The 27,567-nt window shown below is 38.4% G+C and overlaps 1 protein-coding gene across 2 annotated transcripts; it reads left to right on the top strand.

Annotated features, from left to right (window-relative positions):
• LOC117297938 (tetratricopeptide repeat protein 7B-like) lies at positions 1–25,840 on the top strand. Of its 2 annotated transcripts, XM_033781133.1 has the most exons (21): positions 1–180; positions 1,088–1,236; positions 1,701–1,869; positions 2,691–2,809; positions 3,427–3,557; positions 4,053–4,168; positions 5,311–5,479; positions 7,384–7,410; positions 10,122–10,185; positions 11,001–11,138; positions 12,084–12,167; positions 13,041–13,145; positions 13,734–13,848; positions 13,981–14,111; positions 14,892–15,052; positions 16,075–16,188; positions 17,386–17,486; positions 22,527–22,667; positions 23,158–23,255; positions 24,027–24,223; positions 25,135–25,840. In XM_033781133.1, exons 1-21 carry the CDS (start codon positions 57–59, stop codon positions 25,262–25,264), a joined length of 2,583 nt encoding a protein of 860 aa, XP_033637024.1. In that variant the 5' UTR covers positions 1–56; the 3' UTR covers positions 25,265–25,840. The 2 variants fall into 2 exon arrangements, with proteins under 2 accessions (XP_033637024.1, XP_033637031.1); XM_033781140.1 differs by lacking the exon at positions 7,384–7,410.
• The last annotated feature ends 1,727 nt before the right edge of the window (positions 25,841–27,567 follow it).

The following is a 27,567-nucleotide window of genomic DNA, read 5'->3' on the forward strand; positions in this document are numbered from 1 at the left end:
TTCAAAGTCAATTTTTGGTCAAAATCTTTGAGAGTTAGCGCAGATTCAGCGCTGAAATGGCTGTTTCTAAGAAAGCTGCAGTGCGACTTGAAGCAGATATTGAGAAGTATAGAGTAGAGTGTAACTGGGAGAAGGTCACTGAGCTTATTAAAAACTCCAAAACCAAGATTCCCGCACTGGGTTAGTAATTTTCCATTCCATTTCCAATGAATTCCATTTCCAGTTTCTTCATTCAACAAAATCCATCCATCCAAATAAAATATGCCGAAATATATCAGCGTTCCAATCTTAATCTTTCTACTCTTAAAGTCGTCGTATCCATTTTGGTGTCATTCTAGCAGACCGTGTTCAATTGTAATTCGTTGCTAGTGGCTGGCTTGTGCATGTGTTTAAAAACAAGGAAATCAATGTTATTATTTTTACATTAAAATTAAATTAATCATTTTGTTTTTATAATTAAAATTATCAATTCAGAGGAAGCCGTTTCTCACAATGTTTTATACTATCAACCTCTCCCCATTACTCGTTACCAAGTAAGGTTTTATGCAAATATTTATTTTGAGTAATTACCAAGAATGTCCACGGAAAAATTTTACGTCGTCGCCACCAACTTCCTCTTTTTTTTCTGGATGTATATATGCGTTAACCCTTCTTCTAAGGTAAGAAAAAAATTCAGTGGTTTTGGAGTTAATTAACGGCGGATAAATTGGTGGCGACGACCGGAAGATTACCCATGTCCACTACCTTTAAGAGACAACTACTGGTGCAATTTCAACAATTTTTGCCAGCCCCCGACTAGTCACCAGATTGCCCAATTGTTACCACTTTTACAACATCACATCTTCTAAGAACAGGGATTTGATATTCAATGTGCAATGAATCAATTCATAACACTCAAAACATCATTGAGAAAATGTTTTGAAGAAAAGAAAAAACTAAAACTTACTTTTGGCTGTTACTTTTGGTCTATTTCAAGCATCTAATAAATGAATGGGACACATTTAGCCTTGCCACTAGGGGCAGCAATTTAATATATCAGTCAAACACTGTTTAAGATGATAAATGAAATGTCTTACTTTTTTCACAGAAACATTGACACATTTATCCCTCGGAGAAAGTGAGTTAGAGCTGTACTTATTACAGAATCCACCCACCTCGACCAATTTCAAAGAAGCTAAGAAGGAGCTAGCCAACGCTAAGCATCATCTACAAGTAGCATCAAAGGCAGGCAGCAAGGTCAGATTCCTTAAACCTTTAGTCAAATCCTGGGCCCAATTTTATAGAGCTACTTAAGCAGAAAATATTCTGCTAAGCAGTATACCAGTCAAAGATGTGAAATTGTATTTTTGCTAATAATAATCATTTTGTTGCATTTAGATACTTTTGGGGGCTTTTTATCCAGCTCTGCAAAGTTGGACCCAATTCCTCGCCCAATTCCTCCACATTTTTCTGTGGAGTTATTTAATAGTACAGAGTAGTGTGACTAAAAAGAATGTGACTGCAACAAGGCTGATGAAAATACTCAGTTTTTTGCTGTTTTCTCAACAAGTAGACACAGTATTAATCTGAAAATTCCACGTGTGACTTTTACAGTATCTTTTTTATATATTTGTTTGCCTGTAAGTCAGCATTACATGGACCAAACATAATCTATGACCCTATCTTTCATGAAGTAAACATTAACATACTTTTACCTGCAGCATGTACTGCGTCTGGATGCTCACTTGCTCCTGGCAAAGTTACAATATGCTTTGGGTGAATATGAAGACGTCTTGAAGCACTTTGAGAAAATTCAGCTGGAGCAGACGACAAAGTCAGCCATGTCTTGTACAAGACTCAAGCTAGTGGCCGAGGCGTTTGCCATTAAGGGTAATTTGATTGTTTCACTTTGAAAGTTGATTTGACTAGAGCTGGGCAGAAAGTATTATTGGAAGGTTCAAAGTAATTTTTTTTGTTTAACTCTTCAAATGTTGATTTATTTTTGTCTGATAAATCTCTTTCAATTTACAATGAGATGAATCTTCCCTTAGTGCTAGTGTAAATTAAATCAGTTAAAATGATATGTTGCGGTTTCTCTCTACTCATATTTGAATTCTGGGCCCAATTTCATAGAGCTGCTTAAGCGAAAAGATTGCTTTTTTTAAGCACGAAAATAGCTTGCTTATTTTACACATGTTACTGGCCAAAATTTCATACCATATACATTGCTTGTGACTGGTATTTAGCTGTTGTTTACTTGGCATAAGAATTGAGTGGAGTCTTGGCCGATAATATCTGATTTGTAAGCAAGTTTTTTTTATTTAGCTTAAGCAATAATGCTTAAGCAGCTCTATGAAATTGGGCCCTGGTCTTGTACACAGATTATGGTCCAGAAAACATTTTAGCTACAAAAAAATTGGAATTTGACATAATCAATAACCCACCACCTAAAACCTTCAAAATCCAACTGCATGTTTTGTTTTGATGCTCTTTGATTTGTTATACTTTACATGGGATCAGGCATACCACCACAATCAAAGTCCAACAGCTGAACTTATGAGTTACCTTAGGTGCTGGCATTTTTTGAGTTGAGGAAGGATCTAAGTCAATTCCTCCAAGGAGTCCTCACTAGAAAATGTACCTTGTATTATAAAAACAGAATTTCTGGGCAGCTTTCATTCCCGTATTTTTTCTTTTTCCGTCCCTGCCAGGAATGTGCAAGGAGAATCTGTTATCTTCCATTAATGATAAAGCAGAGAAGGAGAGGATCCAGGAGGATATCGTATTCTGCTTTGAGAAAGCTGGAGATATGGCTCTGCTGTATCTACAGGTAAGTACGGATACAAATTTTATGCCGCTGCTTACCACAAAATTGTGTGCTTACTAATAATAATAATAATAATAATAAATAATAATAATAACCGTATTTATAACGCGCCTTTTGCCAAAGGATACAAAGCGCCAGGTATTATTACTGCAAGGAGTGGGGGCGATTTTTGAGATAATATAAGACCTAATCCTTAAGCACAATGTAATGGTTTACAAGGTGCTGTGGCGCAATATGCGCCCTGTAAATCATGTGAATCTATAAGCTGTAAGCGCAGACTTAAATAGTTAACATTTAGTATAACCATCGTTTCAAATATGACTACCTCTTTCCAAAATTTTTGAAAGAATGAAAAATTAAAGTTTGATTTTTCAATTAAATTTTTAACAAGTTTGTCATGTTTTAACGTTTACTTTTCTGAATTACAATGTACCTCTTTCTGATATTAACATTTTTTTTATTTCGTTTAAAAAAATTGAACACCGTGATTATGATTTATTTAGAATACATTGATGTACTACAATGTGTGTTGTAAACTTTGAAACTCAAGATCAGTTACAATGTAACTAAATTATATGACCCTTTGACCTTTGGATGTAATTATATGCTAAATTATGCAGGAGGTGGACAAAGGTCGTGGAGCGGGGTCGGTGCTGTCATCCACTAGTAGCCTGGGTGGAAGCGGCAATCTCGTCGGTCCAGTGTTGGAGACTGCAGTGCAGAGGGCTCCATTACTTCACATACAAGAAGGGTAAAGACTAAAGCATTGATATCAGTAACGGTGGATCCCTTAGTACTTTTTTTTCTTTCTACTTTTTCAGCAAGTTCACCACAAAGCAAGTTCGCCCCAAACAAGGCGATTAAATAAAAACCACTTTTGGTATTAAATGGGGCTAAAAGAAGAAAATGTGTGAAATATAAAAAATAACCGAAGGTACTAAATGATGTAAATGTTGACAGCTCTTGGGCCCAATTTCACAGAGCTGCTTAAGCACAAAAAAAGTAGCTAAGAACAACAAAGTCATGCTTACCAGAATAAGGTTACCAGTCATAATGTCATGTTACATGTACATTTGGTGACTGGTATCCTGCTAATTTTTGCTGAGCACAAAATGTGTAAACAAAAATGTCTGCTTATAAAGTAGCTCTATGAAGTTGGGCCCTGGTGACGACGGGGAAAAAAACTGCTGTACAATTCTCCCCTCATCGGACTTATTTTGTTATCGGGGTGTTCTCTGTTGTGTAGGAAGTTGGATAAAGGTATTAGCCGGTTTCGTCAGATCCTGAAGGCTGTTGAGGCACGGACATCCCAGGGGATCCGTACCACCATGGCTAGAGAACTGGCTGAGGTACTCCTCAGAGGTAAGGGAAGAATTGCTGGTCTATTCTCATGAGGCCATCTCCAAGTTACCTCTTGGAATATGCTACCCCAACCCCTAGCCCTGGTGGTCTTACACTTTCGTATTGTACTACACTGATGTCCTGGATATCAGGGTACATTTCTGGGGCGGAAAATTTTCAAAGCTTCATAACTCAAATCTTACCTGCAAGAAACCACTAATTTCTACAGATTCACATTCCATGGCAGCATGTTTTTCTGCGGTGGGTTTTAATCTTCATATACTCTTCACAAATCAGTCATTTTCATAAAATAATGCAGCTCCCAACGTTAAGGAATTCCCATTTTTGTTCGTACACAGTCTGCCGTGTGTACGCAAGACGCGCAAATCTTGCGTTGCGTTTGCGTGTTAACGCTGTGCAGTCAAGATACGGTCGGTGACCAATAAATGCATCTTGCATCTTGCGTCTTGCACGCGAATGTATACGCGTACGCATGGCAGCAGACAACACTATGAGAAAACGATCAAAACGCGAATTTTTTTACGTTTGGAGCTGCATTATTTCACGAAAAATGACGGATTTGTGAGGAGTATATGACGACCAAAACCCACCGCAGAAAAATGTATGTCGCCATAGAATGTGAATCTGTTGAAATAAGTGGATTGTTGCAGGTAAGATTTGAGTTATGAAGCTTTGAAAAATTTTCGCCCCAGAAACAGGCCTTAATAGTTAGGACTCTGTAGCTGTGTACACTAGCTAGGGTTAAAGGAATAACACGTTTTTTGTGTGTTTGTTTGTTTGGGGTTTTGGGGTTTTTTGTTGTTGTTTTTTTTTTTTTTTTTTGTTCTTTTGTTTGTTTGTTTAGATACCCCATCAAGGGAACTCGGCAAGCTTCCACAAGGGGATATAAACGCCAAGCTGGCAACAGCCAATCTTTTTCAAACAAGGAACATCGGTTAAACGTCTATGGTTATAAACTGCACAAAACAAGAAAATGTGATTCAGTAACTAGATGACAACACTTATTCTAGTCATTGTGTAATCTTTGGCTAACTTGGGAGATTGGAACCCACAACCTTGTGATTGCAAGGCCTGCAGTCTAGCCACTGGACCACGGAACCCTTTTTTGTAATGTATTCTATCATTGATCTTGTAATCTACAGGTGTTTGTAAGCACAGATACATTCCGCCCCTCACTGAGAAAGAGACTGCAGAAGACAGGTCTAGTACCTCAGGTTCTCTATCTCGAGGAGCAGGCAATGCATCCCTCTCATCTCTCAGACCAGTCAGCTCCAGGGGCTCTTTCAAGCCAAAAATGTACACCACAGAGAGGTAAAATAAAAAACGCCAAAATCTTGTCTTTCCTTTTTTTTTTTTTCTCTCTCTCAATACAGCAACTCAAAGGGAATATATACAGTTGGTAATTACTCTTAAAATTAAAGCCAACAAAAACTTTTTTGGTTAGAAGTACAGGAACTTTTAATAGTATTTTGAGAATCATTTCACTTAAATTAATGTGGTTATGGAACAGTATATCAGATTTTATCCCACAAAATTTTAATCTGAGAAGCGTTACTGTGGTAACATTTCTCGGCTTGTGGAGACCAATGACAGATTTTTCTTCCTGCGTTAAAACAATCAAACAGTATACTTTCCCTTGATAAATCCAAAAGAATTGGTTACTACCAGAACAATTTTTTTGTTTTTTGTTACTGAAAACCTACTTGTCGAGAAGTTTGCACAGGAAGCAGTCCATTTTAAATGATATTTTCTGACTGAAGTCGCATATATTCAAGAACATTTCTAGCAGCTGTTTCTTTTATTTCAGTTCAAAAGCTTTTTACTACTTTGCTTATTTTTTTTTCAAACCAACTGCAGTTGGTCAACCAGAACCTATCAGCCTTCATGCATTCTTTGAAGAGCAACATTGATTTATTTTTGCATTTAACAAATCTGAAATAACTTGTGCTTTTTATTGATTACATTGAAGTGTCCGTGTTGCCCATTTAGACCTTATGCACATGACGTCATTTTGAGTAGATGCCCTTGGCTAGAGATCAAAAGAAGGAGTTAAAAGTTCATGACTAGAGTTTTCAATTTTGTACATTGCGAATCAACCACTAGTTAACCATTGGTCATGTTGGTCTCTGATTGAAAATGCACAAGGTTGCGCATTGGCCCATCCTGTTTGCTGTGTGTATAATAGATGTGCGTTTTCCATTGTATCACATCAATGCATTTAAGGTCTAATGAAGTTGATAATTCATGTATGAAGCGCAACCATCATTTAGAATGTATGGCATTGAACATTGTCTGCTGGTTGAAGTAACCAGCTTATAGTCCGTAGAAATTAGAAAATTAGATTCCCATCATCATGCTTGTCTTTGACGACTTGAGACAGAGAAAAGAATGTAACAGGCATGCAATTTCTCAGGATGTTTCTGATTTCAGGATTCCCTCAAACCTCCTTGAGCCTTCAAGTTTTCTTGAAAGAAGTAAAGCAATCACCAAAGGGAGAAACAAATAGTCTGCATTGTGTCCAAAAATCTGTAGTTATGCATTTCTGGTGATGCACAGAGCAGTCATGGTATTCTTTCAACTTCAGTCTGAAATATAAGAAAAATTTGGATTAAATAGCCTGAAAAGTCTATGAAAGCTTACACCATTACTACGTTTTGGCGTTCATATCCAATAAATGTTCCGGTTGAATTGGCCGTTAGTTAATCATTGGCCAATGACCCTAATAGTTATTGACACCCAAAACACACCGCACAAGGTCCAAATATTATGCCTGACAGAGTAAGGGATGCATTTTGGTTGAATTGGCCATTGGTTAATGACTGGCCAGTGACTGAAACAGCTATTGGTTACAGTCGCCAAAACGCACCCCTGTAAACCTCCTGAATAGACCGATCCAGTAGGCTCCGCCCACGACGCACGTGTGAGCAAGAACAAGTGGGGCTCTCCAATGCCTTTCTGCACAACTCTGCCGCGCGCGCCAAGATATGCGCATGCATGTCGGACCTTATTTGTCAGACCTTCGTTGCGTTGTGATTGGTCAATACGCAATGGGGCGGAGCTTAATGGATCGGTATATTGTAACATCTGAGAGGTTATGTCCCTAGATTAAGGGGGACCCAGACACGCAATTCATTTTCCAGGAATGTTCTCATCCAATCTCATCCCTGATGTAGTTTAAATGAAGGTTTGTAACCCTATCTCTCCCATGTTTGCAGCCGTCCCAGCCACTGTCCTGATGATCTGTAAGTTTCCCCTTAGTGGGTTATGAAAACCCCCTTCACCTCTTGGTTTGTTGCTGGTGCTGGTGGTGGTGCTATTTATAATAACAGTGTTTGATTGAATGTTCCACTGCTTGTCTGCTTTTTTGTGCATTATCGCTTGTTTTTGTATGGACTTATATTTCAAGTTCGATTCCTGTTTGAAAAAGTTCGGTTGAGGCTATTGTGCCACCTCATATTTTAAGTCCACCTTTTTATGTTTTGATCTTTCAATCTTATTTGACACGTGTATGTCATTTGAGGAAAATTTATCAAGTCTTAATATTTTCCTTTTTATAAATGAAACAGTTTCTAGCATGATGCTTGAACACTTCAGTCTTAAGGTTGAACACACACCAACTTGGTGTATACAGCACTTTTTTGTCACTCAATTCAAGACTAGTGCTTCAAGATTACTTTGATTTGATTTTTGAAATTTAAAAGTACTTCCTTCTTGTTTAGTGTCAGGCCCAGAAGCATTCACAATAGACCGTATTGAATAAACCCTTTTTGCTTTGAAAGTCGCCATCTTGTAGGGCAAACCGTATGCGTGTCTAAACGCGTACGTCAAAGAAACACGCAACACGCAGCATTCCCGGTTTGATTTCTACGGCACAAGCACGCACACACACACGCACACGCTCACAGACGCCATCTTGTAGGGCAGATATTTAAACGGTGACGTTATATTCAATACGGTCTATACATTTTTTTCCTCTTATAAAGGGTGTGCACAACATTGGTAAGATCGAAACAAATTAGTAATCACTGGGCCAGCGTAATGATGGTCATGGTGGAATGGAAAAATTCCCTGAAATTTGGTTTACTTGAAATGCAACAGCTTTTGAGAAATCAGTGAAACAATTAGTTTTGATCTTGCAAGACTAAGACTCGTTGTTTGAAAACAGTGAAAACATATCAGAGGTTTTCCACTATTTTCCTTGTGACTCAATAATTTTAACAGGTTTGTTATTTCATCTATATAATGGGTACTGAGCCAAATTCTACAGCTTTTGTCTGCTAAGCAGAAATAAGCAGAATGCCAGTTACAAGTTGAACATTTGTCATACTCTTATCTAACCTTATTCTGGTGAGCACAATTATGTTGTTCTAAGCTACTTTTTGTGCTTAAGCAGCTCTATGAAACTGAGCCCAGGTCTTCGACAATTACCAATGTTGTCCTCATGCTTTAAGGGTCCCGTCTATTTTTAACTCTCTTGTAAACTATTTGGTGGTTGGATACCTTGACTCTTTTTAACATTGAGATATATCACACTAAGCATTAGTTGTCGTTCTAAGCATTAGCGTTCATGTTAATATACTGCTCTGATAGTCTGTCCAGCACTGCTTATGCTGTAACATGAGTCTGCACTCAACTTCAATTGGGTAGAAATATAGTCTGGCACACACAGGGGATGCCCCAGTGGTATCTACCCTCCCTCTCCGCTCCCCAAAAGAAGAAATAAATGTGTACATTGCTTCATTTTGAGAAAGAGATTTACACAAACTTCACATATACTTCCACCATGCAAAATTCCAAATCCTGCTTTATGTTGATTAGAAGCGGTAGTATTGGAATGGCTTTTGGCTCCCCAAAAAAATGTGAAAATGAACGAAATGCTTTTCTGACGCTCTGTGAAGTAAGGTAACCCACAAAGATCAGCATAACTGACAATTCTGTTGATAAAAGACCTCTATAATTAGGCCTCATCTCATTTTTAAAATCAACCCTATAGGATCTAGGAAATCATGGACTTTAACTCCCATATGGACAGAACAGAAGCTGTTGAGAGGCCAATGGAAATCTAGTGTCTTTGGCTGTAACTTAGGCTCATTGGCTTCTACAGCAGGGCTGAAGTGTAGGCAGAAGGATGACCTACACAGCCGCAGCCAAAGATATTTCAGTCTAACATTTATCATTTACAACATCTGCCCGAATGGAAAACAACTGCCCATTTACAACACCTGCTTATATGAAAACAACTGCCCATTTACAACATCTGCCCAAATGGAAACAACTGCCCATTTACAACACCATGTTAAATTGAAACACCTGCTCATTAACAACACTTGCCTAAATGGAAACAACTGCCCGTTTACAACACTTGCCCATTTGCAACACCTGCTTACCTGCCCATTTATGACATCTGCCTGATTGAGGATACATTCAAATTAACCATATAGCTTGCTGCATTGTGTGGCCTGCACTGAATGACTAACTGTTTTTGACACTAATTGCTTGGCTTTGTTTATGCAATGTCAGTCTTGATTGATTGATAGGATGAATCTCCTCTGCCTCGTAGAACCTGCTTCCCGTCAGTCCAAACAATTCTCGTCATTCTAATGATCATTCTATAACTTTTATCTGACGCTTTTGTCCACTTTGAGTGGTTAACATTTCTGGGAAAAAATATACAGAGCTCTTCCTCTGTACTTACTCTCAATGGATCTTTCAAACAAGCGATTTTACTTATGAGGTTGACAACTATTCTGAAAACTTCCTATTTCTATAACTTTTCAAAAGTTTCAGGAATACTAAAATGTCTCTTTGGCGTGCAGGTTTTCGATTGTATTGGTTGTTGATAATCTAACAGAAAACTTTTGCTTTAAAAAAACACAAAAAAGTTTGGTGGTCTGGAGGTAGAGAGGTATTCAGGAAGTAATTTAAAATTGGTTTTGATTTTGTTACTATACAGCCTGTTTATACCCAAGAGTGTGGAGGAAGAAGCGTTGCTGTTGCTACTCATCAGTGAACTTCAGGTATATTATAACAACGGACATTTGTAGTGTGCCACGTCTGTCAGAAAGACACTCCTGGCCCATAGAAAATGATCTCTGCTATTGAGGGTACTTGGGGCCATGTCACACAAGGCAATTTACTGGCAACCAGTTTCAGGCAATCTCCAAGAAGAAAAGCCGTTCACATTTCAATATTCATGCATTTGTCTTGGGGACTGAAATACACTGTTTAAAGAATGCTATCAAAGTGGTAGCAGTTGGTTGCACTGCAGTTGGTTGCCTTCAAGTTGCACATTAAAAAAATGGTTTGTGTGAGAAGGCCTATAAAGCCAAGACTGACCAAGTGTGATGTCAAGTTAGCTCTAAAGCTGGAGGAGAGTGTCTACTTGTCTGAGGTTCACTGCAGTGGAAGAGCTTTCAAAAGAGATGGTCCAGCATGTACAATGTATCTAGGAGATGTGCCATGTATTGAACTCAGATTGCCAGATTACAACGTATACAAAATACAGACTTGTCACCAGAACTCGCACTCGGGAATCCATCACACCCATTCTTAAGGATCTACATTGGCTACCAATACGGGCTAGAATTGATTTTAAAGTTTTAGTTCTGATTTTAGTTTTTAGTACTGTTTACTTTGTACAATAATTGTTGATTTCCTTTTATAGCGCATAGGGACCTCACGGTGATATGCGCTATATAAGACTGTTTTTTTTATTATTATTATTGTTATTATAGTTGAGAAGTAGAACCTTGAAATGGATGTATTTCTGTTATGTCCAAAGATATCAAGGTACTAAAGACCTTTATTGGTTCTTCTTCACCTTTTTCTTCAGGTCAATCGGGATGTTGTCTTGAGTCGTTCTAAAGAGCATTCTCAGAGTAGAGAGCACACGTTTCTTCATGCTACTGCCGTCTATGACTTACTTGCCATAACACTTTCAAGGAGGGTCCAGTACAACATGCTTGCAGATGTAAGAAACAGACATGCAGTGTCTATACTGATTTCCTCTTGTTTTGAGTGCCCGTTTTTAAAGAAACGTGTACCTTTGGTTTTTAGAACCGTACGATTGATTTTACACTATTATCTTCAGTCGGCTGTACAGCAGGCGGACACAACTTGTTCCTATTCCATCCTGTCGTGTCCTAGTCTCCTGATCTCCAGCGGGGAGAGCAGGACATCATGTGACACTAATCTTGCGATGTACTCTGCGTATAGAAGGCGCTGACGACCTTGTCTGCGCCGGCAGTGAGATGGGGAGTAGAGAGTAGATATTGGGTGGCTCATTAGCAGACTTCCGCAGGATCTGAACTTGTACACTATATAAATGTAGATAATTATATACAATAACCCCCTATGAAAATTTAAATTCAAAAGATGGTAGCATTTTTGAGAGAAGAAAAAGTGAAATGCCAACCAATCCTAGCTGCTAAACAAACTGTTATGTCACGCTTTTTAAAAATCGATTCCCGGGTTTGATTTCACAAAGATGAGTTCTCAAATCACAATACTACCATAGTGAGTTGTATTTGTTAGGTCACAATTTGCTGAGACATTTATATTGATGCACAGTTAAGAACAATCTTAGCTCTTTGTGATCAGCCACAGGGCCCAATTTCATAGCGCTGCTTAGCGGCCGATTTTGTGCTTACTGTGCAGTTTCTATTTCATAGCGCCGCTAACCGTAAGCACACAAAAATGTTAACCTTCCGGTGCTTACCGAACGAAAATAAATGATGTCACAATGCAAATCCACGGTAAGCACGCAATATGGCCGCCCAATTTTTCTGCTAACCTGTGATATACGCTAAGGCTTAAGCAAATTTTTCTGCTATAAGCACGCAAATTTGCTTACTGTTAAGCAGCGCTATGAAATTGGGCCATGGTCTGATCTGATAGATATTTTGTTTTACACCAGGTTTTGGACGGAACAATGAAATTTTCCTGTCGTGAGTTCCACATGTGGCACCAGTTTGCATTGGCTCTAATCAGTGCTGGAAGGGTGAGTTAGATTGTTCCTTCCCTAGTATGGTTTTACTGACAATGTGGCACCAGTTTGCATAGGCTCTAATCAGTGCTGGAAGGGTGAGTTAGATTGTTCCTTCCCTAGTATGGTTTTACTAACAATGTGGCACCAGTTTGCATTGGCTCTAATCAGTGCTGGAAGGGTGAGTTAGATTGTTCCTTCCCTAGTATGGTTTTACTAACAATGTGGCACCAGTTTGCATTGGCTCTAATCAGTGCTGGAAGGGTGAGTTAGATTGTTCCTTCCCTAGTATGGTTTTACTAACAATGTGGCACCAGTTTGCATTGGCTCTAATCAGTGCTGGAAGGGTGAGTTAGATTGTTCCTTCCCTAGTATGGTTTTACTAACAATGTGGCACCAGTTTGCATTGGCTCTAATCAGTGCTGGAAGGGTGAGTTAGATTGTTCCTTCCCTAGTATGGTTTTACTAACAATGTGGCACCAGTTTGCATTGGCTCTAATCAGTGCTGGAAGGGTGAGTTAGATTGTTCCTTCCCTAGTATGGTTTTACTAACAATGTGGCACCAAAGTGAGACTTGATTGTTAAACACCAAATTTCTATTTAGGTGCTCATTTTTGTTCATTGGCAGTGATTAAATCAATAAAATAAATGGCTGTTTTGAATCTTCAAATAGCCACTTGTCAGTTAGATTTGAATGTCTGGTGCAATGGCTTGCTTAGTCGCAAGTTATCGCTAATATTTGAATTCTTTAGGCTATGGTTTTCTAGGTTCCTTCAAGTTTTGTCCAGCATTTTTAGTTTTACTGGCGGCTTAGTATTGAAAGTTAAAATATATTTTTGAAGAAACCGTTTTTTATATTTTTTTGTTTTGGTTGTTTTGCTGTTGTAGAATTCCAGAGGCCTGCTGGTACTGCGTGAATGTGTGAAGATGGAACCCCAGAATGTATCGGTGCTACTGCAAGCTGCTAAACTCTGCTTAGAAAAACTCAATATGGTAAGAGATTCAAGGCAAAGAATACCTTTGGTTTTTTTGAGAAGTTTGATTGTTTTAAAGACACTGGACACTATTGGTAATTGTCAAAGACCAGTCTTCTCACTTGGTGTATCTCAACATATGCATAAAAATTACAAATCTGTGAAAATTTTAGCCCAATCGGTCATGAACGTTGCGAGATAATAATGAAAGAAAAACCACCCTTGTCACACGAAGGTTTCTAAATCTGAGGTCTCGAAATCAAGTTCGTGGAAAATTACTTCTTTCTCGAAAACGACGTTACTTCAGAGGGAGCCGTTTCTCGCAATGTTTTGTACTATCAACCTCTCCCCATTACTTGCTACCAAGTAATGTTTTATGCTAGTAATTATTTTACGTAACTACTAATAGTGTCCACTGCCTTTAATCCTATATAAATGTAGATGTGTACAATCAAACTAACATGTGGAAATTTCGCCGCTGAAAATGTTATGTTGCTGTTTCCTTCAAGCTCTTTGAGTTTTTATAAACCAGAAAAGAATGTGTCTGACTTTAATGTATCAGAATGACAATCTTGCTCTAAGTTCTGTACATTTGGTTTCAATGTAGATAACTGAAGGGATAGAGTTTGCTGAGAAGGCTGTTGCACTTGGTGACAGTGGGATGTTTAGTGCAAGGAGCTACATGTGGCTTGGCATAGGCTATGCCTTAAAAGCCAACGAAGGTAAGCAGCCATTTAAAACTGTAACGTGCTGTACAAAGTTCTTTGTGCTAGTCAGTTTTGTCTACAAATTTAAAAATAAAATATTTTGACAGTTAGTCATTTTAATCAGTGATGTTTACATTCTTGTTACAGCAACAATCCACACCTTGAGACAAGAACTTCAGAAGAAGTCTCTGACGGCACTGAATAAGTCCCACTCACTGGATAGTAACGATCATCTAGTTCTATTCCACATCGCTATGCAATTAGCCATTTCTAGACAGGTATTGAACTAAACTATCTTTCAACTATTTATGGGCAGTTTAATGATTTGTGTTTAATGTTCAATGCAAGATCGACCTAACCGACATGACCAACCTGAATGACCTGTCAACCTGCTTACCTGATTGACCTTACCAACCTGACTGACCTTACTGACTGACTGACTTGATGGCCATGACTGACATGACCGACCTGACCAACCTGCTGACCCGACCAACCTGAATGACCTGTCAACCTGCTTACCTGATTGACCTTACCAACCTGACTGACCTTACTGACTGACTGACTTGATGGCCATGACTGACATGACCGACCTGGCCAACCTGCTGACCCGACCGACCTGACTGACCTGATTGACATTTCCACCTGCTAACCTGACCAACCTGACTGCCCTGACCAACCTAACTGACTGACTGACCTAACTGACCTGACTGACCCACCTGACTGACCTGCTGACCTGACCGACATGACCAACCTGCCTGACCTGCGGATGATTTGATTGGTCGGACTGAACGGACTGACCGACCTGACTGACATGACTGACATGACCAACCTACCAGCCTGACTGACCGGACAGACCTGACTGACTGATCTGACCGACCAGAGTGACTGACCTGAGTGATCTGACTGATCAAACTGACTGACCAACCTGATTTATCTGATTGACCTAACTGACTTGACTGACCTGACCAACCAACAGTGCTTATCACACATTGGTGTAACAGCAAAAGTCATCTTTACTGCAATGTTCACATCTATAAGTTGCAATCTTCTATATTTAGATTCCAGAAGCCCTTCTGAAGGTACAAGAGTCTCTGAGACTAAACGGTGACCACATTCCATCGTTACACTTGCTTGCCCTCCTACTATCATCCCAGAAACAGTATAGAGAAGCACTGGACTTAATGGAGATGGCCTGTCACCAGCTTCCTGACAACATCAAGTAGGTTTCTAGAGAAATGTGTCTGTAAATGCAGGAGTTCTGTTCTTCTCGTCTTTGTTTTAAATTGGTATTAGAGAGCCAGGGCTTGAATTTCACACTGTACCACAGGTCCATGGCCGGTGAATTTAGTGACAGGCCAGTAAACTCACAACTTGGCAAGTCTGGCAGTTTTTATGATTTTCAATCTTAATTAAACAACATTTTTCTCAATTAAATTTTGATTCTGATAAACATCTTTCAATTATGTTGAGTACCAAAGTCTACTTGAAACCCATAAGGCCAATGCAACAGTCTTTTTCTTCTCAAAAAACAACAACAACAACAATATAATAGATGTTAAATTTTCATCGGGGATAAAGAATATTAATTTTGGTTTTTACCCATACACCGATGTGTGTTAGCACTGTATACTCAGTACTTTCCCGAGTCCTGTGAAAAAATATCACAGGCATGTTACTCGGGTGGGATTCGAACCCACGACCCTTGCAATTCTAGAGCAGTGTCTTACCAACTAGACTACCGAGGTTGCCCGGCAGCTAGAGGCAGTTCGAATCCTATGTTTTGGCAGCGGGTACCGCAACGATATAATAGATGTTAAATTTGCATCGGGGATAAAGAATATTAATTTTGGTTTTTACCCACAATATAGTTTATGTTAAAACTGTGTTGTCATTTTAAATCTGATCTTGTGAAAAAAATTGCGGTCCAGTAAAAATTCCAAGCTGCAAGCCCTGTGGTCTTGTAAATGTTTCCTCAAATTTCAAGCCCTGGGAGCTGTTTGCATTATAGGGGATTTTCAGTTACATTTTCCTCCAATATTATTTAATTTAAAATATGTCACAGAAAAAAATGGTTCAGCTTCTAGTATGAACTTCTGAATTAGTAAACTTTCAGACCAAAGTAAGACAATGGTGTTTCTTATCCTTACCAATCCTGTATGATACCTTTAGTTGCCTTATGCAGTTTAGCCCCGTTCTATGGGTCTGTAGTAGTCTAACCTTGTCGTGTCTTTCTCTGTTTAGCCTGCTCTTCACTAAGGTTAAACTGGAGGAATTACAGATCGGCCCTGAGGAAGCGTTGATGACATGTAAAACAATGCTGTCTACGTGGAAAGGAACCTTTGAAGCTTCACAAAAGTAGGAAATAATAGTAATTATAATAATAATAATAGTGGCTATTTATAATGCGCCATGTCTGTCTAAAAGACACTCCTGGCGCAGGAGAGATGCCAAAGCCAGATTGCTAAGAGTATAGTTAAGCACAAATGGGTTTTGAAGCTGGAATAGGTGCATGTAGTGATTTGTCTGAGTTTAGGGGGGAGTTCGTTCCATAGAGATCAAAACAAAATACATCCGTCTGTAAACACTTTATCAGGGATGAGAAATTTCAGACCTTTGTCTAAAGTCAGAGTTTATTGTGTCTGCCTGTAGAAAACAAAAAGCTAGGTACGAGATATTTTGGTTGCAGCCTCTACAGTAATTGTTGGTCTTTAAAGGGGTGAACAAATTGTTAGATCTTGTTCATGTTCATGGACATGGAGTTGGATACAGAACTGGGGTTTTTGTTACAGCAAAAAAAAACAGCAACACAACAAACTGCAATGCTCCACAGTGGTTTCAACTTTGGTTAATTATGCTAGTTCAATGTAATGGTGTTGGGGCTGAACGGAGACTCCTTCGGTCTAACAGCTCCTGTTCACCATACTTTGTAGTTCCAAGAACAAGTCACATCACTTTTGCTGATAGAGCCTTCTGGAATAAACTTCCCAATCACATCAGGGACACAACATCACTCAACACATTCAAGGCACTTCTGAAAGCCCACTTGTTTCAGGAGGCCTACCATCAATGTACTTTTATATGTTATTATCTACATTTTTGAAATTCATGCTTTTATTTTCTGTATTTTTGTAACATGTATGTTTTTTGTAGGAGGGGTCTGGGAGGGCACATCGCTGTGATGACAGTTTTTAAAACTTTTGCCTTACCCTGGACGGCCCCTGCCAACAAAGAATTATGTCCGAAGATTAAAAATAAATAAAAATCATAAAATAAATAAATGACTTTTTATTTCTTCTGTGCCTCAGCGCATTTGATTTAGGCGCTATACAAATTACGTTTGATTGATTGATTGATAATGTAAGGCTTTTGATAATTCCTTGCTACATTATCATTTCAGTCCTTTTCATTATTTTACTTTACATTGTTTTGTTAATGATTGTTCTCTGTTAATGATTGTTCTCTGTTTTGATAGACTTTTAATGTAATGAGGCCCTAAATTATCAGATGTACTGTCAAACATATCAAACAGTTCTGATTTTTTTTCCTACAAAGTGATGAATCAAGTCATGGTGCAGGGCGTACGGACAGAGCTTATAGTGACAAGAGGAGTGCAGCCCAGATACATCTGTCAGAGTACAGTGACAGGGACTCGGGTAAGTTGCATGTCACATCAGAATAACATTAAGGGACAGGGATTAACCAAGTGACAAGATGTGTTTAATCTTCAATCGGTAACAACAAATCAAGTGTAGAGCCTATGGGCCGAATCAGAAGAGATTGTTTTCATATGTCTTTAGCTGTCCTCATGAAAGAAGAAGTTAACTTGCCATTCAAGGAAATAAGACCTACATGTAGCCCTGTATACTCTGCTCGTCTTCCCCTGAAGACGAGCAGAGTATACTGTTCGAAATGTCGCGACCAAACCGGCGCTTTTCAGAGCCACCACTCCTTCAAATGAGTTATTACCCATATGGTTGTACCGGCAAGTTTACTATTAATATTTATATTTATAGTTGCTCTTATTCTCCACACCATGCAAAGCTTCAAACACCATTTACATGTAACCCTGTTGGGCCCAATCTTCAATATGTCTATTCGTTGTAATGTGAGTCTGTATTTATTCCTAACTTTTGCCACCTGCACAATAAGGGGGACTCTGCCAATCGTTTATCATGATTTTTTGTATAGATCTTGTTTTTTGTTTTTTTTTACAATCTCGCCCCTACCTTGCCCAAGACACTTAAATAATCCAGCGTTCTGTAAACTAAGATTGCGCATCTTCATCAAACAATTGTTTCAAGAACTTGTTTGCTGAGTTGGTTTAATGAAAAGGTGTACATAAAGATTTTTAAAAGTATTCACATGTGTTAACCCCTCATATCCAACATATTCAAAAACTTGCATGGAGGACCTCTAAAACTTGAGCATTTTTTTCCTCATCCAAATCCATGGCTGGTCTAAATGAGCAGCTGCGGTTGTTGCTAAAGGTAGCCACAGTTGCTTATTTTGAAACAGCTTTTAGGCCCTTTTTGAAACCACGCCTTGGGCTTAGCCTTTGACTTCATCTGCCTGCCTGTCTGAAGCCCCGCTCCCAAAGTTTGTATTTTCAAAACAAATGTTGTAGCCTAAGCTTGAACTCAAGCTGAGGCCGTGTCCGAAACGGTGACTTCGGCTACAGCTACGGCTAGATCGCTCGCATCTGCCTATTCTTCAACACTGGCAGACGCGCTGATCTAGCCGTAGCTGTAGCTGAAGTCGCGGTTTTGGACACGGCCTAAGAAGGGCCCAAGTAAGGCTGTGTCCGAGTTGGCAGTTACAGCTACAGCTACTGCTAGCTTTCTGCATCATCATGTATTGTCCCAATTCACCTGACGTAAATAATCTTGGATGCGCCATACTGGTGGGCAATGTCAATGTGCGTTATTCAGTGAAGTGCGCATTTTAGGCAAGCGTTTACATGAAAACTTATTGCCCACCAACATGGTGAGCGTGGCACAGTCGCAGCGTGTGACGTGCATGCAAGGGGTCACTTGAAGTATAGGACATCCTTAGTAGCACCATGGTGAGCGTGGCACAGTCGCAGCGTGTGACGTGCATGCAAGGGGTCACTTGAAGTATAGGACATCCTTAGTAGCACCATGGTGAGCGTGGCACAGTCGCAGCGTGTGACGTGCATGCAAGGGGTCACTTGAAGTATAGGACATCCTGAGTAGCACCCTTAGCGACAGTAATCACCAATTCGATTATAGCTAGCCTAAATGAACCAGAACTTAAAAAGGGCAAACAAATAGCCTGCCCTCTTTTTAGGATAATGAAAATCAACAGTCATGGTTGTTAAACACACAGGAAACATGACTATGGTTACAGTAGCAAAATAAAGGCCTATTGTCCCCCTTTAAACTTGGGATAGGATTGTAGGGGCAATGGTCCAATAGGAACGTAACTGGGTTGTTTCTTTTGTAACAAATCATGACAATAAAGTGTTGGCGAAGCCAGTCACTGCACTTAATCTGTGATGGCTTTTAGATTATCTGCGAATAAACACAGTGTCTATGTAGAGTCCTGTTCATAGGTGTTGGCTGCCCAAAGTACAAGATATGATTATTTGAAATGGTGGACCACCCCTAAAGTTACTATTATCTCTGATTATTAACTTTGCTTCAAACTAGGCCCAATTTCATGGCTCTGCTTACACCGTGAGCAAAGAATCAGCCCTGGTCTGTGGTTAAGTTTGCTTTTCTGAGAGTGCTCGGCTTCACTCCGACCAGAATAAATAAAATGAAAACAATAATTACTTTTAGTATCAAGTCATCTCAAGCTCTGACAACTTTTAGTTATATTTTAGACATGTCAAAATACTTGTCTGGCTTTAAATGGACATGTTTCCCATATTTAAAAATGATGCTTGCTACCTGTAGATGACTACAATTTTGTTAGGGTGACTTTTATTTGGGGACCTTTTCATTATAATTTCACATGTATTTCTTCTGTAAGTAATGAATAACAAAAAAAATTGACCATGCAGGGTCTAAACTCTATATTCTTGTAGGCAGTGACAAGTAACAAAAAACAAAACACTGTGGCCTAATGCACATTGCTTATGATCGATTCTGCTCAACTTGATAAATTTGTCTTGCAATTGTTTTTTATATATAAATATATTTTATGAGAGATCGGCCAACTCATAGGGCTGTTCAGCCACTTCATAATCAGGGCTACACTTAATCCAAATCAACTGTAACCAGGGGCACGCTGTCACCTACTCTTGGGGCTGAAATAGGGTTTTCCCCCTTCACAGTCCGTAAGGATGAAGGCATGGGTATCATTTTTTTTACCGACGCAGCGTGGCCATAAGATAGTTCACCTTCAGGGCAGTTTACAAACTTCATGTATTTTAAGAGTCCTCCATTATTTGTTTTACAAGATCAAAGTGATCAATGATGTCAAGAGATTGAGAGAATCGATTCAACACAGGGCTTGCACTTTGGATAGGAGGTAGTTATTTACACAGAATACTGTTTGACCAAACAGATCGAACAAGATAAGGGTACATCTGTACATTGGCAGTTGTTGAATATGCAATGAGTGTTTGCTTTGGATTGGGTTAGAACAACTATAGACCATGTACAGGACATGTTTTATAAAGGCAAGCAAACTGCTAACTTCACACTGACTAGATTAAGTATTGTCGTCTAGTTACTGAATCACAATTTCTTGATTTGTGCAATTCATAATCATCATAGATGTTTATTTATTTACTTCTTATTTACCCTGAGGAAACCTCTCAGTGAAACACTGTTTTTCAGAGGTGTCCAGCAACTACAAACACACTACAAAAACAGCAAACTTTAAATAAAAACTACGGACATACGACAGCAGCACAAAAACTTTGCAACAAGCAAATAGATGTTGAACCATATAATAAGGAAATTTATATTGCGCATATATCCACCTAATAAGGTGCTCAAAGCACATGAAAAGAAGAACACAGAAACATAGGGAAGAGGGAACAAAGGGAAACAAAAGAAAGAAACAAACTACTGAAAAGCTGTTTGAAACAAATGAAATGCCAATGATTGTAATGAGAGAGATTGGCTGTTGCCAGCTTGGTGTTTATATCCCCTTTTGGGAGTTTGCAAAGTTCCCTTGACGGGAAGATCATCTAAACAAACTAACAAACAAACAAACAAGCAGACTTGCCGAGTAAAAGTCAGGTCAACTTTTAATCTATATTTCTCAATTGCATTTGGTTAGGGGAAAACGGCAAGATTTCTTAATGTAGCTAGGTTTAAAGTCGATTCTGATTCTTATTGTGCATAAAAAATATTTGAAATAAAAAATGTCTGAAATGCTGTTTGTTTCAGCCACATTGTTTTTTGTTACATTGCAAGATTAGAAAAGCATCATTCGTTCGTCCTAATACATCTAAGCATAAAGTGTAAATAGAAATTAGGTTCTTAGACCCGATATTATATTACATCGGTGAAAGGGTAAAAACAAATTATACAAACAGTAAGCTATGATTTTAAAAAGCAATCCTTATAAGAAGTATTTGAATTTTCTTCAAGTCCAAGATTGATGCATTTCTTATTTCCTCTATAGCAGTAAACACTTCTCTCTTAACACCATGGGGGGAAGTAAGTACATGGAAAAAAAGTACAAGTAAGTCATCACCTTAAAAGAAAACACCCTCAGCCACCATGTCTTTGAGTTGTTATGTCACCTCGCCTTGCTCTGGTTTCATGGAGACCCTCACTTCCTTGTTCCCACTTTTTAGAAGTTGTATACTCTCCCCGTTATTTATGTGCATGATTTGAAATTGATAGGGTTTGGGATGCATGGTGAACATTTAACTTACATTTTAGAGTCTGATACATCATGGAGGCAATTGCCTCCGTGGCCCCTGGTCATTGCCTTGGTGTCCTTTGAAACGTCACTGGCCAAAATACCATGGAAATAACGTTGTTGCAACCAGCACTTTTTGTTTTCTCTCAAAGCAAAATAAGTTTTCTTAGCAGCAGAACAAATTGGACCCATGGACCCTGATATTTCAAAAACTTGCTTAGCACTAAAAACATTTGCTAAGCAAATAGTGGTTACCAGCCAGAACACCATACAGTTACCATTGATGCGACTGGTACCCTGTTATTTTTTTGCTTATCCAAGAAATGTTCCAAGCAGATTTTTATACCTAATAGCTTTATGAAATTGGGACCAGTACACTCTGTTTCAGATCCTCTTCATAATGCATTTTGATGACATACTTAACCCATTTTCTTCACCTCACTCTATTTCATCCTGCAACCCACCCTTAACATTGGTTCAATCTGGAAGTTCAAGGGTTGGTGGTAGGATACGTACTGCTGTTTAGTTCTATTTATCTGGCCTTTTTAATGGCTGGCTTGTACTTGATGCATTGGTTCATTGAATTACAAATACAAAAAGGTGTTTTGGCATTATTTGTATATATACTCGGTAACTTGACTTGCACATGTCTTTACTATGACTTTGAAAAAAACTGATAAATCAAATCTCTGTCGTGGGCGTCATTATATATATGGCTTTCATTTCTGACAAGTCTTTTTTCCCTGCCTGTGTCTTATTTCAGAGCAAATAGCAAATATCCTCACACTCTTGAATTGAAGAACTGTCAGTTTTGTTAAATCTCCTTGACGTGGTTTTCTCCATTCCAGGCTCCATTCACAATTCCATTGCTGCGTCCCGCGTGGAGCACGCCCTCTCTGAAATAGCGTCTTCCGAAGGGAGTTCCATCCCGAAGCACGGACGCTCTCAACAAATCTGGATGATGCAGGCCCAGATCTGGATGGAAATTGGTGAGTGACTGTCGGAGGAAAGTAATCTCCGCTGCTGTTTTTGATATATATATATATTTATTTATATTTTTTGGGGGGGGGGGGGGGCTCATTGATTGAGTTTTTAAGAATAGAATTTTGTATTGTAGTTCAAATTTAAAAGTTGTTATATCATTAGGTTATATTAAAAAACCAATTTAGTGTACAATAGAGTATATTTGGTTTCACATTGGAGTCTGTCTTGATATTGTAAGCAGTCGACACCCGTTATAACAGGACAGCAAAACAAAGAAACGCAAATCAGCAATGAGATTCAGAACTTCAGAATGTACTCTTTATAAGCAGAACCTCTTTGTAGCAGTGCTCTTTATATAACAATGGGGTTGACTTTTCATGAAAGCTTTATCAGTTCTATGGCTATTTGCATATCATTGATTGTATTTTATGTTGATAGAATTTGTACGTTCAATCCTGCCCACCCAAAATGGGAACATTTTGCTTTGAATTTTAGCCGAGTTTTATCTGAGTCTGGATAAGTCCAATGAGGCCAAGAACTGCATCCAAGAAGCTACACTGCTCTTCCCTATGTCTCATCACATACTCTCTGTGGTACGTATACTTTACTTTTATTTGTTTCTCTCAACCCCATAAAAAGTTTGTCTTCTTGATGTACATCTGCAGTTCCTTTTTACCTATCATCGATTCTAGTCAAACAAATAAACCATATTGTGCTGTGCTGTATTATCAATAACCTTTTTACCTGCATTTCATGTCATATTGCTTACTGTATTTTTGATATGTAAATCTGATAGATGTTAGTTTTGTATAATAATAGTAATAATAATAATAATAATAACAGGTATTTAGAAACGCTCCCCATAGAAAACTATATCACAGCGCTTACAAAAACTGAAAATACACAATGTTTGAAAAGCATGAGAAAAAGAGAAAAGCTTAAACAGGGAAGAGATGTGTTATTAGAAGTTTTTTAAATTGGTCTGTAAAGATTATAAATTGTTTTTATCCACACACTGATGTGTACTAGGCACTGTATACTCAGTACTTTCCTCCAGCCACCAGGATAGCTCAGTGGTCTAGTGGTAAGAAATCTGCTCTAGCAATGCAAAGGTTGTGGGTTCAAATCCCAACTGAGTGGTCTGCCTGTGTTTTTTTTTCCACAGAACTCAGGAAAGTACTGAATATATAGTGCTTAATACACATCGATGTATGGGTAAAAACAAGTTGTATGTATTTTCTTTTATTGTTGGTCCCTTTGAAGGGGTGTGGATACAATCTATGAAATATTTTTGTTTGATAGTAATTATGATCTTTAAGAGGAGTTTCGGAACGGACTTCATTTTTGCTATTTGTTTGATACAGCGTGGTGCTGTTCACGAGTACAACCAGGAGTACCCAGAGGCCAAGAACTGCTACGACAACGCCCTAGCCATCAACCCGTCCCACATCAAGACCATGCAGGGACTGGGAGCTGTACTTCTCTGCCTGGAACAGTATGAGATGGCTGAGAAAGTTCTGAGGGACGCTGTCAATATCGATCCCACTGCTCATATGTCATGGTGGGTAGATCAAAGTTTCCTTCTTTTTTTTAAACACCACTACTGAATGACCATTATTTGGGTGGTTTTTTTTATAGTCATGGAATTGTTTTAATTTATTATCTATTTTTTTGCATTGATAAATCTGAACATTTGTTTGTTTATGTTTTTACTTTGTTTTTTGTTGTTTTTGTATTGTGTGTAGGGCTGTTCCCCACAAGCCTCTGCTTATTTGAACAGCCTCCTCACTGACTTCTTACATTGTTACACTTTTCTGAAGTATCATTATCATTGTCCGTGTTTACTATTTTGCTTGTATTGTAACTACTACGAATTTGTCCTGATGATTCTGTCAATTCAATCTGGAGATGCATTTCTTCAGTATAACTTGTGTTTATTCTCTGTAACTATTTCAGGTTTGGTTTCTTTTTCTATTTCATACAACAAAATATGCTTGAAATAATTGTCATGCTCATATCTTCCTTGTATTTATTAATGTCTCAGGCATGCCAGGTCAGGGACTTATGGATATGTCATTTAATGTGATTGTAATTAACTGGAAATTACTATTGTAGCTGTAAATGGCAAACACAGTTATTATTGTGCTTGCTGTTTTTTATGTACACATATTGTAATGTTACAGATGTTTTTCTGATTTATTGTTAAATTACCTTTGTCTTTCTACCCTCTGTTTTCTACTAGAAATATGTATTTTGAATTTATTAATGTTCAGTTTATTAATACGACACTCCTTAGGAGCTGTCTGTGCCTTTTTATTTTTACCTTTGGCTTAGTTAATTTTAACTATAACATTAATTTGTAATCAGCTTATGTTTCAACCCTAGCAGAGTCTTTCTATTAGTTTTGAGTTCAATTGAAATCCAATCAATTTTTTTTTTTTAACTCCCATAAATTTTGTTTTCCTCCGCCAGGATCAATCTGGGCAAGGTACTAGAGTCGCAGGGTGAGTATGAGTCCGCCAGTGACTGCCTCCTGACAGGGCTACAGCTTGAGTCAACCTGCCCTGTCCAACCCTTCACAACGGTCAGCAGATTCCTCTGAAGAACTTTCGCCCTGAAATAAATACAGAGCTTGTTCGGCATTCCTATAGTAGTTTATTTATAATTTTATATTAATATATAAATAAAGGTTTCCTTTAAAGAAGGACCAGTCTGGTTCGAAAGCTAAGGCCATCTATCCTACTAGTTAATATGTAAATATAGATATATTGATTTTTATCACAGGCTTATCAGATTCTTATCATGTGATTTTCAAGAATATTTCCTAGTCTCTTTGAGCCTTCAAATATTCTTGAAAGGAGTAAAGCAATCACCAAAGGGAAAAAGAAATGGGCTGCCTTGTGTCCAAACCTGTAGTCTTATATTTCTGGTGATAGCAGAGTCTGTAAAACCTCATGGAGTGTAACATTATAGGGTGTTCTGGGTCTAGAATATGGGGAAACTGGAGAGAATAGAAAGATGTTTATCAGATTCATAGTCTACACAACTCACAAAGGTATTACGCAGTGACATATTATTATGCAATTGTTTAGTCCAGTCGTGAGTTTACTGGCCTCACACTAAACTAAAATCACTTAATTTTGAGCCGTGCTCTATTGTAGCATAAAGATTGGGGGGGGGGGGGGGGGGTGAAATTTCAGTTGTAATTAATTGGTGTTGCCTTCAGGGAAAATTGTTCTTCTACCTGGCAACGTTATCAGATAGACTAGATCCCTGTCATTGTTTAGTGGGATCATTTGGCTTGAAAGGTCAATGTTACTGTCTAGAGAACCGACAGGGACCAAGTACATACATGTTGAGCTGCTTAAGCACGAAACAATTGTGCTCACCAAAATTTAAGGTTATAATATAAGCACTGTGAGCGGCTCTATGAAATTGGCCCCTGGGTCCATCTCATAGAGATACCTTTTACTCAATCGGTCGTAAAAGTTGCGAGATAATAATGAAAGAAAAAAACACACTTGTCACACAAAGTTGTGTGCTTTCAGATGCTTGATTTCGAGACCTCAAACTCTAAATCCGAGGCCTCGGAATCAAATTCGTGGAAAATTACTTCTTTCTCGAAAACTACGTTATTTCAGAGGGAGCCGTTTCTCACAATGTTTTTTACTCGTTGACAAGAAGGTTTTATGCCATTAATTAGTTTGAGTAATTACCAACAGTGTCCACTGCCTTTAAGTTCTAAACAATATACTCTGCTCGTCTTCATGAGAATGAGGATGATGTTCTGCCTGATACGGTGGAGGAAAAGTTTGAGGAGTTCGCATTGGTGCACCTTATAATCCCCAAACAGTCGTCGTTAATTTATTCTCACTCTGTAAAATTTGTTGATTTCTTAGTAGGCATACGTTTTGATACCAATTAATATAGTCCACTCATCACCGTGAACGAATCATTGGCCTCAATTAGTTCAAAGGAAGGTATATGTTTGGTAATCACTCTTAAAATTAAAATGCCAATAAACTTTGGGTTAGAAGCCTATAACACATCAGCTTCAAATATTACTTACTGAGGTGCTGTAGTTTTTGAGAAATGAGTACAACAATGTCATGAAAATACGTTTGTAAATGCTTAAAATAATTTTCGTCTCATGAGACGAAAATTATTTTCATGACATTGTTTTACTCATTTCCCCAAAACTACAGCACCCCAGCACGTCATATTTTCAGGGAAGCTTTCTACTATCATTATCTTCAAACTGTGTAAGTTTAGTGTCAATCTGTGGACATTGCGTTTTTTGTCCTACAAAAAGTGCATACACCCTTTAAGATAGCAGTTTATATACGCAAGAGAAGCGTAACTGTCAGTAATGTTTCTCAGATTGTTTATTCCCATTAGGGATTGTCGTCCTGCATGGACTTTTTTTTTTGCTCCGGATTTTTGGTGATATCTCAAAAACTCAACTTTTAAAATGAAATGTTCATATGTTAGTTTTATTATAATAATACATCTACATCTATATAGGATTGAAACAATCCAAAAACCAATGGTATACATTGCCTTTAACCAATCATATACACAACCCTGTCTTTTCAAAGTTTAAAATACCCCGTGTAGATGATGCCATTTTGTTTGTATTGTACCTTTTTAAACTGACGTAAATAATGTCATCATGGGTAAAGAATAATTATGTGTTTGGTTTGCCCTTAGACCGGTGTGTACTCAGTACTGTATACCATGTACATCGTGACATTGAATGTTTACAAATATGCCACAGAGCCTGGCATGCTTATTTTATACAACGCTCGATGAAAGAAAACACGCATCTCACAGGACTCGAAAACACTGAGGATACAGTGCTAAACATAATTTTGTATTATACTTGTAGAAAACAAAACTGATTAC

Source organism: Asterias rubens, chromosome 1, assembly GCF_902459465.1.
Source record: "Asterias rubens chromosome 1, eAstRub1.3, whole genome shotgun sequence".
In the NCBI taxonomy this organism is placed as follows: domain Eukaryota; kingdom Metazoa; phylum Echinodermata; class Asteroidea; order Forcipulatida; family Asteriidae; genus Asterias; species Asterias rubens.